This window comes from Lagopus muta, chromosome 7, assembly GCF_023343835.1.
Source record: "Lagopus muta isolate bLagMut1 chromosome 7, bLagMut1 primary, whole genome shotgun sequence".
In the NCBI taxonomy this organism is placed as follows: domain Eukaryota; kingdom Metazoa; phylum Chordata; class Aves; order Galliformes; family Phasianidae; genus Lagopus; species Lagopus muta.
This window is the reverse complement of record NC_064439.1, coordinates 42,362,639-42,377,271: the sequence shown is the minus strand read 5'-3', so window position 1 is coordinate 42,377,271 and position 14,633 is coordinate 42,362,639. Positions and strand designations below refer to the sequence as shown.

Here is a 14,633-nt window from a genome sequence, read left to right as displayed (position 1 = left end):
ATCCCACCTACAACACAAAGATGTGAAAAATGGTTGATAAGCAAGAACACTTCTCAGAATTATTAATCATAGGATCATATCATCATAGAATGGCCTGAGTCAAAAAGGACCTCAAAGATCATCCCCCCCCCGCCACAGGCAGGATCACCAACCACTGGACCAGGCTAATAGAAGGTAAAGGCTTATTTGTTATCATTATCTGCTAGCAGGAACTTGTGAAGAACAAAACTGAAGCAAACATGAGAATACACTCTTGAAAACAAGGTAAGCCACACGCTGGCATAAAACAGCCAGGGCAGATAGTCAGGAAAACATTACCACAGTATACATCCAAGGTACAATTAGATGTTAAAGTACTTCACAAAACCACACTTACAAAATCAAAATTCAAGTTCTTGCCAGCAGGCACACTGTGGCTTGAAGTCAAATAATTAAAAGACTGCTACTTTGTCTGAACATCATTCTCCTGATTAGTCAGGAACTGCTCTGAACCTCATAATAAAAGAGGTCTTTCTCTCTGCTGCTTTCTCATATGATAGCAGATGAAAGGCTGTCTCCTGATACTGCATCACACAAACAAGCACAGAAATCAAATATGAAAAAGCACGAAACCCCAAAACAAACAACAATAGCCCCATAACAGGGAGCAGCAGCAGCGATCCCAGAACACTTCTGGCAGATCTGAAACAGGAAGAATTAAAGGCTGCTTCATTTTGTTTTCATTTTTCTTCTCAGGATTAAAAATATTTTGACCTTTAATATAAACAACAATACCCAAACACTTAAAGAGAGCCTCAAATAAAAACATAAGCATGTTCTAATGAGCACTTATGAATAAATAATAGAAAAGCCTCTCTCTGAACAGCCCTGCACTGACTGCACAGCGGGAGGAGTTAATCCCAAGGAGTCTTACCATGCCTGGCAATGAATGAGCTGCTACAGTCCTAATGCTAAGGGAATGGCTGCCTGGGCAGGCTGCCAGAGCAAGAGCTCAGGTAGGCACAGGTAGCCTGTTACCTACTGGTCCCAGACACAGTAGACAACAGCAGAAGCCTCATTTTGCTAGAATAAGCGACTCAAAAATGTTTTTGAGCTATGTAGTACTCAAATCAGGTTGTGTCGTAAAAACAAGTTATCTGCCTGAAAATTTCAGACTTCAACAGGACAAACATCAACCTTTCACTAGGAAAAAAGGGAAAGAGGCAGAGGGAGAAGGATGGATGGCATAAAGCAGGAGGGTGCCTCCCTGTACTCTAAATTAGTTTGTGTGTTTTTCTCTGCGAGCACACAGACTTCCCTTCAGCTGTGAAGCAGGTTGAGCACTAAAGCAACCCCTACAATTGCTGCCAGGTCCTAGCTCCCCAAATAGGGACAGCCTGAAGCACTTAAACCAAAGAGCTCCACAAAGGAGGCAGCTAAGGCTGGAAGGAGACTTGTCATTCTCTGCTTGTGTACCAAAAGGAGATGGATAAGAGGCAGGTGAAACTAATTGGTTGAAAAGGAAGCTCAGAACCAAGGACCAAAAGTGGTCAACAGCAGGAATTGCCCATACTCTAAAATACGCTCCCCTCAACAGCCCAGCTTCCAAATGCTGGAAGGAACGCTGCTGGGCACCAGGGACTCAAGTGAATCAAAAAGCACTGTAGTCCCTCATGCACACAGCTAGCAACAACTCCTGCTGATGCACATGCGCAGACTTGGGGTGTGAAAGTCGAACAGATCTCCACAGGGAACATTGGGCTGAAGATTCTCAACACCATTAATGCACAGTGGATGGGTTTTCCAAATTTTAACATCTATAAAATTAACTTAAAGAATGGAGAAAAGAACTGTGGAGATGATTTGCCAAACAGCCTTTTTCATTTGCCTACAGTGTGAGTCATCAGCCAGACAGCATTTTAGCTGTGAAGCTTCATTCATAATTGAAGATGTGTCAGAGGGGATTTTACAGCAGCATTAATAAGTGATCGGAACAACCACACTGCTCCTACTGAATAACCAACTCCTGAGCTGGATTACGACAAAAAGCCAGCGACAAAAAATCTGCACACTAAAGCTCTGAGATCTGAAAAATGAAAACAGCAGAGCACGTTTGTTCAGCTCAGTCATATCCATGTATTTTCCTCCCCACAAGACCTCTGCCTGAATCCAGTAACCACGACACGAGCTCTCTCAGTATGCACTGTGGTTTGGGGGTAGATAAGGAAAGGATACCAGTGCAAATTCATTAACTGATTACTGGAAAGCAGGTTCATTTGTTTTAAAAGCAGAAGGAAATGTTAGGAAGCAGTTACTTTTTTACTCACTGCTTTTCCTACCTATCTCACTACCAGTTGCTTTCTTCTGTTACCTAAACTTCTGTTACAGTTACCTGAACTTCAGTTTTAAATTAAGTATCATTTCTAAATCTATAGACAATAGGTCTGACTTGAAAGTAAAAAGGCCACTGACCTTTGAGACATTTATGTTGCACGGACTTTTGGTGTTTAATGAACCTTTTAAAGTCATTTTAAGTCTTTTTTTCCCACGACAGCCAGTACTACAAATCATAGAATGTCAATTACACGTGTGAAGCAGCACTCATGTGAACTGTTTCTCACTTTGCAAGCAGCAGCCCTAGCCTGCTGAAGATGAAAACGTCCCTGAAAACACCTGAGTTTTTTTTTTTACACAGAAGCTTGAATGCATCTGCCACTCCTGGCAACAGAATTTGAATGCCAAACTCCCAATTTAAACACTCAAGTCTCACACTAATAATATTCAAGCACACAGGACAATCTTGAGGTCTAGACTTTACCTGCAGTGATGTGCTCTGTCAGGTTTGATGCTACAACATTTTGGGCACTTGTAAACCACCTGTCCTGGCTTTAGCTGTAAACTCTCAATGAACTCTTTTGTTGCGTTACCTTTGGGCACAGCACCCTGTAGAAAAGGAAATCAAACCAGAAGATTATCCTGTGAACACTGTCAGTGCTTAGAATAGTAGAGATGACTTAAAACTATGGAAGAGGAGGAAGAGAAAATAGGAATAAAAAAATCTCTAATATCAACAGGGAGTTGGGAAGAGCAAGAAGGAAAAGAAGTTAAAACAAGGTGGTCCTAATATATGGATGTAATATGTAGAACAATATATTCAAACATCACTTTTAAAAACACAATAAAGCAAGCAGCAGTACATCCTTACAGAAGGAATCAGGCTTTTGTAATCCCACAGTAATCTTCAAATATTTACGAATTTTTACCCCCCTCCCCACATCTATCAATGGATTTTTCATCCCATGTTTGTCATCGCAAATCGAAGACAGCAGATGTTTTAATTCAAGTAGAAGCAGCTACTTCTGAAGTACCGTTGTGTACAGCAGCAGTTGCTGATAAGCATCTAATACATTTATAGCTATACCTCTGTTGTGCATTTGATATTTAAATCAAGGTGTAACATTCAAACAGCACACTCTAAGAATCCAAGTAAGAGCAGGCAAAATGTTCATTTTTGTGCAATTGTGACATTAAAATAAGTGTCTTTAAACAGGAGAAGCTGCAGAAGCCTGAACTTCCAGAAGTTTTCAAAACTTTCAAGAATTTCCAGCCCATGGCCATAAGTTTGGTCAAAAGATTAAAAATGGATGAAACGTGACGTATGAAATCACTGCTGGGACTCTGACACAATGCATCCCTGTAGGTGTAGGCTTTTAGACTGAAATAAAACAAGGCACTGAACGGTTTAACACACTTCTGATGGAGCAGCCTCTTCTTAAAGCTATACTATTTCTCAGCAGCAATAAAGAATAATGCATATTAACAAAACACATCAAACAGGTATTACAGGGCTTTCCTGAGCAGTCTTGGGACTTTTCTGCACAAACCTCCCAACAGTCCTGGCCAGTCTAGGACTGATGACCAAGACCAGTTTACACAAAATAGTACAACTTATGCTCTCTGAGCACACAGCAAAGCTCCAAACACAAGGAATGTTTTTAGGGAGAACACAGAGGAAGCAGCTCCTGAAAAGGATGATATGCTATCAATTCTGAAAAATACAGGTGTTCATTTATTTTTGATAATAATTTCATTGCAGTGCTCTGCTTCATTCTTGATCCCAGATGTGCTGCTCTTCTCCATCTCCCACAGCTTCCTCCCTCCCAAACTCACACTGCCCACCCTGCCTTGCTGCACTCCCTCCCTGTGTTCCCTTCTCCATTTTGCCTAGCTGATTTCTTTCTAAAAATCTCTATGAAAAATAAAACAAAATCTCACTGGTTCCCTCCATCCACTCACAAAAATCCCACCAACCACACAGTAGGAATTAAGATACCTTTTCCAGATTCCTCTGTAGATTTTATCTGTTTTCTCTGAAACTGTGCTTTCTCAGCCTGCTTTAAAATGCAGCTTTTGTTTCAAGAGTGACCACTAGCTCTGTATCGAGGACCTGAATGTCCTCAATATTAAAGCCACACAACATATAATAATTAACAACAACAGTAAGGCTTATGTAACAAATTGCTACAACCTTGTATTTGTGAGCCCAATGACCAGAAGTTTCAGCACCTCAACTACTGCTCTAAGTTCTGCCCAGAATCAGTAGCACTGAATCACTCTTTGCTTTACCACAAACTGCAAAACTACCCCAAACCAAGCAATTTTTGCAGCTCTGCAGCTTCTGGAAGAGCTGAAAAATCAAGCAATAAAAATTACACTGAAGTTTTAACAACACCTAACAAGGTTTCAAGTAGGAAATGACATTTGGAGGGAATAATTTGTGTATCAGGGATGCATTGCCATTCCCAGCAGGAACAAAAAGACTCAGGAGGAAGGAGAGAAGGAACCCAAGCTTGTTTTTTGTTCCACAGTCTAGTGTGAATGGGGCTTTGAACTGAACGTACTTTTCAGAGGCTGATAAGCAAAATAAGCACAAGCCATTCTGAATAACCTTCACAATATTAATCCATCTCTTATTAGAGAAGCAGTGTCCTACAAACAGAGGTAAGGGAGTGCCACAATCTATACGCTTCCTGTCTGCCCAAGAACTTTCAGCTGGTAGCTTGCTTATATAATATTTGCTTTTGCACGGTCCAACAAATTTCATTAAAACACTAGTGTGAAAGATGGCTGCATTAAAACTATGCACGTTCTGTTCCATTCTGCTGAAGTAGTGCTTGCCAAGGCAGATAACCAGAACCAGCTTTTCCTGCTTTGCTGTTTTGTCAAGACATGACAAGCCACAAACATTAGATCCAGGATTTGTGAGAAAAGTCTCGGGGAGAAACGCTCTCCTTTTCAGTGCAGAAAGAGAAGCTGCTCTGACAAGGAGAATCTACAGTTGGGTCCTCAAGTTTGCATTTGACTTGAGTGGGATGAGGAATTAGCCTCCCACATCAGCAGCTTCTCTCAGCAGGCTGACACGCAGAAGTTATTTAAATCTGCCACTCACTCAGCAACCGAGTTACTCAACACTGATCAGATAAGAAAAACATTGCCTTGTTCTTCCCGAGACATGCAGAGAGAGATACTTACTGGATCTGTCAGCATAGCACGAAAATGTGAAGCCAAAGCGAGGAACGCCAAGGTGTTGAACAGCGTGCCATTGATGACACTATAAACGTAATCTCTTGAGGGAACCAGCATGACAAGAAGGACTACAAAGTCAGCGTAGAACACCAGCATCCAGGTGACAACGGCACACGCGATACCACAGCCATCTCGAATAAACCACATTGTTCCCAAGGAAGCGCGGCTAGGAGGTGGAACACACTTCTCCGGCTGGAGGTATTCGGGTGTCCTTTCAATATCTCTGAAGCGGTGGACTGAAGAAATCATCATAGGCTATTATGTCCATACTTGCATCTGAAAGAGAATCAGAAACAGCACTCACTGCCTCACAAGGCCCTCTGAGATTTTCACACGGCGGGATGGGATGGCGTGAGTAGAAACAGTGAAAAAGATGAACCAAACAAAAAATAATGGCTTGGGAAGCCAGACTTTCGTACTTATCAGAACACCTCTTACCCAAGAAGACTCTCTAAGTGCTTTTAAGACTTGCTTAACCACACGCTGACTCCAGCCACCCCCACTGAGGAAAGGCAGCGAGCGCTCTGATGCAGAGCAGAGTGGCCAGGTGGTGCCAACAGGAGCGGCTGCAGAAACACGTGGGAACCACCATGGGGAAAAAGAACAGAGCAGAGCCCCTTCTGCTGGGTCAGGCCCAAGGAAGAAAAGAGAGCCTGGGGGCTCAATCTGCACAAACTGCTGAGCAGTAGTGGTAGCAACTCCTGAAGCAGCAACCATGCAAAGATTTTTATAGAACTCTCCAGTCTTGCCTGGACTGTGCTCTTCCCTCCTCCACTGGCTTCATGGCCCTTTGGAGTCTGCTGCTCCACTTCACTCCATCCCTTAATTGCGTTTGCTTCGCCCCCCTCTGGAACTCCTGGAGGCTTTGCAAGTGCCATTCACACACCCAGCCACTTCTTCTAGGGACATTCCTCAAGAAGTGTTTGCACAGCATTCGAAACACTCAAACGCCACAACCGATGTGTCAGGACCCACCTTCCACAAAAATGGGCTCAGCTACTAAATACACTGAATTGCACGCACCCACAGAAGGCTCAGCTGCCTGCCCCCTGAATGCATAAGGATTGGTTTCATCTCTTTCCAAAAAACAGTGCTCGCTGCCATCTCAATTCAGAGAGAGGAAGGTGATGCTCACCGCTAGTTACATTTTCTGCCAAAAAGGTCACACTGCAGCTATTTTTGCATTCAACTGTTAAAAAAAAAAAACAAAAAAAAAACACAACAACCCTAAAACATACTATTGATTAGACAAAATGGATGAATTTTATAGAAAACACAGTGAGATCATAAAAGCATCCAGAACCTCAAGCTTCTCTCCAAGCATTTACTCAGTTCTGTCCAGGAGAGGGAACAGCTTTATTTCAGAAGCACCAAGCTCCACAGCCATGCTGTTGCCCTATCCAGACAGTAAGGAGGATGACAACTTGCTTTCTGCTGTTATTTCAGGAGGGCCAAATTCACAGGACATTGAGTTTCTCATGGCCTAAGGTTAAGGCTGTTAATGAACAGGGTGATTAATTAGGTATGTTCTTCTATTTCTGCCATTAACACACAGTATGCTACCAACTGAAACAGCTTGGGATGTTTTAGGAATCTGATAAGAAGTCACATGGGTTAACATTACAGCCTACCAACTTTACAGGTAGACCACACAGGATAGAAAAATCAAGATTAAAGGAGTGCCTGTGTATCTCAATTGCTTTGGTGAGGAAAAAAATAACAAAACTGGCTTGCAAAACTCACCCATCACACTGCAATTATGTGTTTTAACCACAGCTATAGCTAAAGCTCCTGACAGCGGACACTTTAGGGAGAGAAGCATTTCATTTCCAGAAGCAGTGATTACCCTTACAATCTGCTGGCCTAAGTTCTGACAGATCTCTACCTACCAGCAAACCCACATCTTTTCCCTACACATTCACCATGCGTGCAAGGATACACATTCACACAGACTTCAAGTGTTTGAAAGACTCCCCTCCCCAAGATAACAGCCGACCTTCACTGCATTGGTTAATATCTTACTAGAATTATTACACAGGTTTGCCAGCTCAAAACAAAACTGACAAAAGACTCATGCCTGACAATGGTATTTTAACTGACTGTAACATAATGCATTAAAAGCATGAAAAAACTGCAATACAGGTGCTCAGTTTTCAAACTAAAGTTTTAGACCTGACAGGTGAGGTACAGCAGCAAGCTGGGACAGCCTCGAGCACTGACTTTCAGGGTTTTCTGCCTAGACCCTGTGAGACACCTTTGTATTTTTTTTTCCCCTGGTGTTTTGTTTTCAAAAGCAAAGGAGTGAAAGGATCACAAGAAAAGCCAACTCCCACCAACAGAAGAATGAGTTTGACAAGTCACCTTAAGGTCAGTCCTGGCTGAAAGCTAGACCAACGCATACAGATTACAGCTGTGGGCTTAGCCCTGTACAGCACACTTCTGCAGACAAACAAAATGCAGAGCTAAGCAGAAAGCTCTCTCACTCCAATGGAAGTTATCCCAGAAATAAAGCGCAAAATAAAACTCATTGCTGCAGAAGTGCCAAAGAAGGAACTGGTAGGATCTTGGAGGCACACCAGTGCCAGTAGGACACCGGAGGCACCTCACCTGAGGGTCCAGTTTCTGCAGTACAGAAAGGAAGCCAGTAAGATGCAGCACAGGCCTCCAACACTGACTTCTGGCTGGAGGACAAGTGTGTTAATTAATGCACTCAGTTACTTAAGACTGCTTTCAGAGTCATCACAGAGCAACAAAATGAAAAATCAGTAATTGCTATATGAACACTGTTCATTACTCGAGAAACACTTATGTGTTTCTGTGTACATTATTTGTATGGAACTTCTTGTGTTGCAGTTTTTGTCCTGCCTGTTCCCATCCATTTGATTCCTACACTTTTGATGTTTATAAACAGTGATGAAATCCCAGCCTTCTCTCCTCCAGGCTGACCGGTTCCAGGTCTCTGAGCCTTTCCTCATAAGGGATATGTTCTGCCCTCTCATCATCCTGGTGGCCCTTCATGGGATTCTATCTGGAAGTTCCCTCTTGTTCTCGAACTGAGAAGCCCAGAACTGAACACAATACAGTGCGCAGCCTCACCAGGGCAGAACAGAGGGAGAGGATCACCTCCCTCGACCTGCTGGCCACACTCTTTAATGCATCCCAGAATACCATTAGCCTTCTTGACCACCAGGGCACACTGCTGGCTCATGGCCAACCTGTTGCCCAGCAGGACCCCCAGGTCCTTCTATGAAGAGCTCCTTTCCAGCAGGTCAGCCCCTAACCTGTACAGCTGCATGCAGTAATTCCTCCCCAGGCACAAGACCCTACGTTTGCTCCTGTTGAAGATCATCAGATCTCTGCCCAACTCACCAGCCTGTCCAGACCATGCTGAATGGCAGCACAGCCTTCTGGTACATCAGCCAGGCGTATACTCCTCCCCACTTTGCATCATCAGTAAACTTACTGAGAGCGGACTCTATCCCTTCATCCAGATCATCTAACAGCCATGCTATCTGAGCACAGTCTCAGCTCCCCTTCCACATGGTAAATGTTTTCAATTCCTTGTTCTGACCTACATAAACATCTTCTTGTTTATGCTGGCTAACCTGGAATTTTCATATTAAAAAAGAAACAGGGATTGTGGCATGGGGGAGTAACTTGCCCTGGCAGCCTGCCCTGGAATCACCCTGCACAGGAGCTCATTCTGTCACACACAGCTTGGGTGTATCAGCCCCTCATGCTCAGGAGCACACAGCAGGTGAACACCAGCAGCAAGGACCTGATCACTGCATCAGGCTGCAGGGAGGCCAGCAGGTACGTCAGTGACAGCAAACGTGTCCAGTCAGCTCCATGTCACAGTGAAACTTTTCTTTCTTATCTGGAAGGCATTTAGCACCACAGGAATAATCCAAGGAATATGTAACATACGCATTAGAAATGTAAACAAAATAAATTAAAATCCACTTCCTGCTACAATGGACACTTACAATACAGTTACACCTTTTATAAATTAAGTAACTGTATTTGACCTGACATCAGTCATGTAAAAAAACCAACAAACTATTTCTGATGGCCTGTAACTGCTGAACAACACATTAAGAATGAATGAAGAACTGATCTGGGCCTTCATCCAGTGGGTACCTGAATGCAGTCTGATGTCCTGACCTCACAAGACGTACACAGCTCACCGTCACCCGGCTGATTTGCATCTAATTACTCATGCTGGGAAATACCTCAGTATGACCTGCCACACTGCGCTATTACTGCAAAGACATTGCAAGTGTTTCCCCTATTACAAGTCCATTTAACATTAAACTGTGGGGAGGAGTTACCTGCACGGACTGCCAAGTTCTGCCTGTTGTACTAAAGCGATTTTAAGGGAAAGGAAAAAAAAAAAGAGAGAGAGACCATGGCAAACTCTGTCTTTCTTGAGGGTTTGGTTATTATTACATTGTTTAAGATGAACACGTTCCTGAAGAGAGTTTTTCTAACACAGAGAACTAGAGTTTACTGACAGCATTTTGAGAGCCCATAAATAATTATCAGGTTAACTTTTTATTGTCATCAAAAGGAGGAAGCAAGCATACATTACTGGTCACCCTGTACTCACAACTGCTACACTAAGTGATCTTTAGGCACCAGACATTCTCTATAACACCAGTAAGTAACCTACTCTTGCATAAATACACAAATAAACTGCAAGCTTATTTTGAAAGTCATTTCAGTCTTCAGACATAAAACATTAATGAAAACATCAGGTATTTAAACTTTCTTTGCAACAGAAATGAAAGTGTGCTTTCTAACTAACAGGATATTTACCTTTGCTTCTCCTCCCACACTTTCATACAGCCCAGATCTAACAACAAGCCTGTCAGAACCTACCAAAGCAAGTTCCAGCAAGAATAACAAGGAAAAACCAATATTCCGTGTGTTTTTTCTAATGGTTTCTGAAAACTTTTATCTGATCAACAGCAGTGGAATGAGAATGCTGTGAATTTTTGGCCATCTGCTGCAGATCCATCCACACATCCATCTGCCCGGCACTCTGCAACTCCTGGCATACAGAACCCTGCAGGGCCAACGGGACACTTCGAGCAGCTCTGTGAAAGGCAGCTAAAAAAAAAGCAAGCCTACTATCAGCAGGTTTAAATCTGCTATAGAATTGTACATTCATCAAAATGTTTTCAAGACTCCGCATACAGTTCAAAACAGAACAGACCCAAACTACCTCTCTCCAGGAAAATGCATAGGGAAGGGTTAGGCCCCAGGATATTAGCACTACACCAACCACACTCTGTTTGACTCAGATCAAAACGACACAGGGCAGAGTCCGTTCTGCCAGCCCGATTGCAGCCACCTCAGGAGCAGGAGAACAGCATTATGCATGGTAGAAACAAGCTTAGATTTTTCTTCTGGAAATTCAGGCCACGCTTAGGGAAACAGTTTCAGCCTAATGAGAGGGTACAAAGAAGGAATGACTTCAGTGACACCTCCTAGATCTAGGAACTCCTGCCCCAGGGCCAACACAGACAGGCTGGGCAGGGGTGGCCGCATAGGGCACAAACCTCACAGTTTTCTCACCTACACCACTGTAAAAAAGTAGCAACTTCTGCAGCGTCAGTGGAATTCCGATAGTATAATAGTAAGGAAAATAAGGCCACGTTTTCTTAATTACAAGAATGTCTGTGGTACACAGTCTCTCAGGACAGATGGCAACAGCTTCCTGGCTAATGCCTATATCATTTCTGTTTAACCAACAAATACACATTGTATAAATAAATTATAATGCAACAAAGACTCGCCGGAGAGTCTTGAGTAATTGACAAATAGCTGCACCTCCACCTACACAGCCTTTTCGCTGCTGGCCTGAGAGCAGGAAAAAAGGCAATGAGAAAGCAGTTCCTGTCCAAGGTACACAAGCACAGGAGAGTGACTGAACCAGGTGACGAGGAGATGCAGGTCACACGGGCAGTAAGGAATCAGGTCAGGCCCACGGTCTGATCCCACATTCAGCCATGTCAATCAGCAGTTGTCAGAGAGCTGCAGAGATGTCAGGCCCTGTGAGATGTGACAGGAGCTGCCCCAGTTTGGATGCTGACTCAGGACTTGACAGCAAGCCACCGGATCAAGGGAATTGAAATTCTCCACTTGTCCTGCATCAGCCTTTTGAAAAAAGGGAAAGATGGAAAGCAAAAGGGGAAGGTTTCCCTATACAGTGGGTATTGTTATTGATGCTTGTGTTAAAAACCACACTGTTTTCATGGCATAAAGAATGTATTTTCCAGAACAGTAGAAAATAATTGTTGGTTTTTACACTTTAACTATCTCAATCCAGAACCAGAACCATCCCAGCCTGAAGAATATTCTGAATCACTCAGGTGAGCCCAAGATTTGGGTCTTCCCTGCCACTGCTGCAGGCCCTCCACAAGCACAAACCTCACAAGCTCAGCCTCTCCTATTGTTTCCCCACTTTGGCCTACACTTCTTCCTTACCACATCAGGGACTTTCACAAGTGGATGAAGGCTTCAAGGCACTCAGTTTTAAAATACCTAAACGCTGCACTTAAACAACTAGATACAGAAAGACACAGGGTGTACATTAAGTAATGCACTGATGAAATAGTGACTGAAGAGATCATCTCTAGCTTGCGGAGGCCTCAAGTGAAAATTGGGGCTGTCACGATCCAACGCGATGATGTTAAGAGTTAGCCAAGGGAGAGCTCTGGTGCTACTTTGGGAACTGGAAAAACCTGCACGTTCAGAGCTGTCCTATATTAAGGGATTTCAAACAGAACTTTTCAGTTGGAAAACAGCATTACTTTTGCTCAGTGTTCTGCTGGCAGGCACAAACGGTCTCTGTCTTCCACTTTCTATGGGTAAACATTAATTTTGTTATCCTTTGAAATACTGAGACACAGAAATCAGCCTAACTGCAGAACAGAATCTATTGCCTGTCTACTCCATGCTACATTCAGTGACCCAAGCAGTCACCGCAAAGATCAAAGATGTGCATCACACCCACCCTTACCCCTGCTACAGCCCTCTCACCTCTGTCTCTCTGTTGGGGTACTGCAGCCTTTTCACTAAGGCTGGAAATAAGGCTGCAACTGTTTCTTTTATTATTAAGTAGCACAGTGCTTCACATTACCTTTATTTACCACAACTGCTTCAATCTGTGCCCATTTGTTCTAACTTCCAGAAGCTGCACCACATTTAAGCCTGGTTCCTCTTATTGCAAAACTCACAGTGAAACGCACCATCCACCACCAGGCGAGGAGCACAAACATCAACAAGAGCCGTGCTCTTCCTCCCATTCAACATTCCTTCCTCAGCCACAGGACACTAACGCTGAGCTTTCTGCACCCTTCCTTGCAACTAGAGCTCACGGAGCAGCGGTACCCAAGATTTGCCTGGCTGAAGCTGCGGCCCAAGGCGCTGCCAAGCACCTGGTTCCTGGGGCAACGCCAGAAGCAGTCCGAGGGAGGTCTCCTGCCCCTGCATACTGGTCACCTTCTGCATACTGGTTGGGAGGTGGCCCTGCTTGGGGCCTTAGTGTCTGCGTATCCAAAGCTGCCAGCCTCCTTTGGGCTCCCTCTCAGAAGAGCAATGTGTGAAGCGCTCCTGGCAGGCTTGCTGCACTGCAGCTCCAAGCAAGGTGCCGGCTATCTTTTTTTCTTCTCATCCGAACAATCCAGGAAACAGACAGCTCTCACCAGGAAAGCTCTAACTTCTCATTTACTCTAAAGCAACCTGGAATTTCAGATTAGTTATGTGCACAAAGCAAATGTGATGCTCTGGGTACCACATCATTCAGCTCTGGCTTGCTTCAGCCAGCTAAGCACAGGGCAAAGAAAATAAAAAAGGACAATGTTATACATTGTCATGTATTGCATTACAAACCATCTGCTCTCAGGAATGAAAAAAAAAAAAACAACCAAAACCCTGTATTCCTGTGCATCATTCCAAGAAAAAGGTCACTGTACTCTACAGGGAGACAGGGAAACCATACCCTGACTCAGATAACACCAGTGGTGGCTGGCTGGGCGCAGCCACACACGTGTCAGATCACTGAGCGTGGCTGCCCATTGCCAGCACCACAGTTTCCTTGATGAGGCTGTACCCCACTACAGACATGCCCTAATAGCAAGGCTGCATGAGCACATTTCTGTGAAATAATGCAACACATGGGTTTAAACCACACTGATCACACAGAGCTGCTGTTGGAGCTGTGCAGGAAGCAAATATCCTAAGAAGTGAGCTTACGTTTGTGAGAACAGAGCCATCTCTGCTTGGGTATGTGCGCTGCCATGGGCTCAGCTGGGGCACGGCAGGTGCATTTTGGCTGAGGGTTGTGGCACTCATCTTCCCCCAACCTGCTCCAACAGCTGGAGTAAATCATGCTTTGGCATTGTCGTCTGTCACCTAACAAGCAGTTCCAACGACAAACACGTATCCTGTCTGCAACCACACTTCTCACAATGAAAAATGGCAACAGAAACGCACACGGCAATTCGCCGCCCGTGCCAAACGCTGCTGGAGGTGCCCCCAACCTGCAGGCACATCGCACCACCGCCGCTTTCCCGACCGGTAACCAAACGGACGGAACTCGCAGATCGTACCCCGCTCAGCGGGGTGACAAACACCGCCGGGCCAGAGGCAGCGCTCGGAGCCGCGCGGTACCCCGGGACACATCGCGGCGGGGCGGGAAGGAGGGCAGCGCGGGCAGCGCGGCGCGGCCTCCCCGCGTCCTCTGCCACGGGCCGCTCTCGGAGGCGTTCCCGGCCGCATCACCCCTCACCTCACCTCACCTCACCCCGCCCGCCCGGCGCGGAGCCCCGAGGCCCCGCGGAGCGGCCCCGCCACCTACCCGCAGGCCGCCGCCCGCCGCCCTCGCGCCGCGCGCGCCCGCCGCCGCAGCCTCCCATCCGCCCCGCCGGAGCGGGCGCCCCGCGCGCGGCACCGGGCCCGGCGGCGCGCGGCCCCCCCTCCCCAAGCGCCGTCCCCTTACGCGATCCCGGCGAGGAGGTGGGGCAGTGCCGGAGGAACCAGGAAGTGGCGGCGGCCGGCCC

At 45.3% G+C, this 14,633-nt stretch overlaps 1 protein-coding gene across 3 annotated transcripts in view; it reads right to left on the bottom strand.

Annotated features, from left to right (window-relative positions):
* Positions 1-14,606, bottom strand: part of ZDHHC3 (zinc finger DHHC-type palmitoyltransferase 3) — a 29,772-nt gene extending 15,166 nt beyond the window's left edge. For 2 of the 3 annotated variants that reach the window (XM_048951035.1, XM_048951037.1), the window contains exons 1-3: positions 14,432-14,487; positions 5,512-5,841; positions 2,798-2,922 (exon numbers count right to left, since the gene is read on the bottom strand). In XM_048951035.1, the coding sequence (XP_048806992.1) occupies positions 2,798-2,922; positions 5,512-5,817 (431 nt within the window). In that variant the 5' untranslated portion in view covers positions 5,818-5,841; positions 14,432-14,487. Of the gene's footprint in view, positions 1-2,797; positions 2,923-5,511; positions 5,842-14,431; positions 14,488-14,572 lie in introns of those variants that run through there. The other variant, XM_048951036.1, reaches the window with a different exon arrangement.
* Between the last annotated feature and the right edge of the window lie 27 nt (positions 14,607-14,633).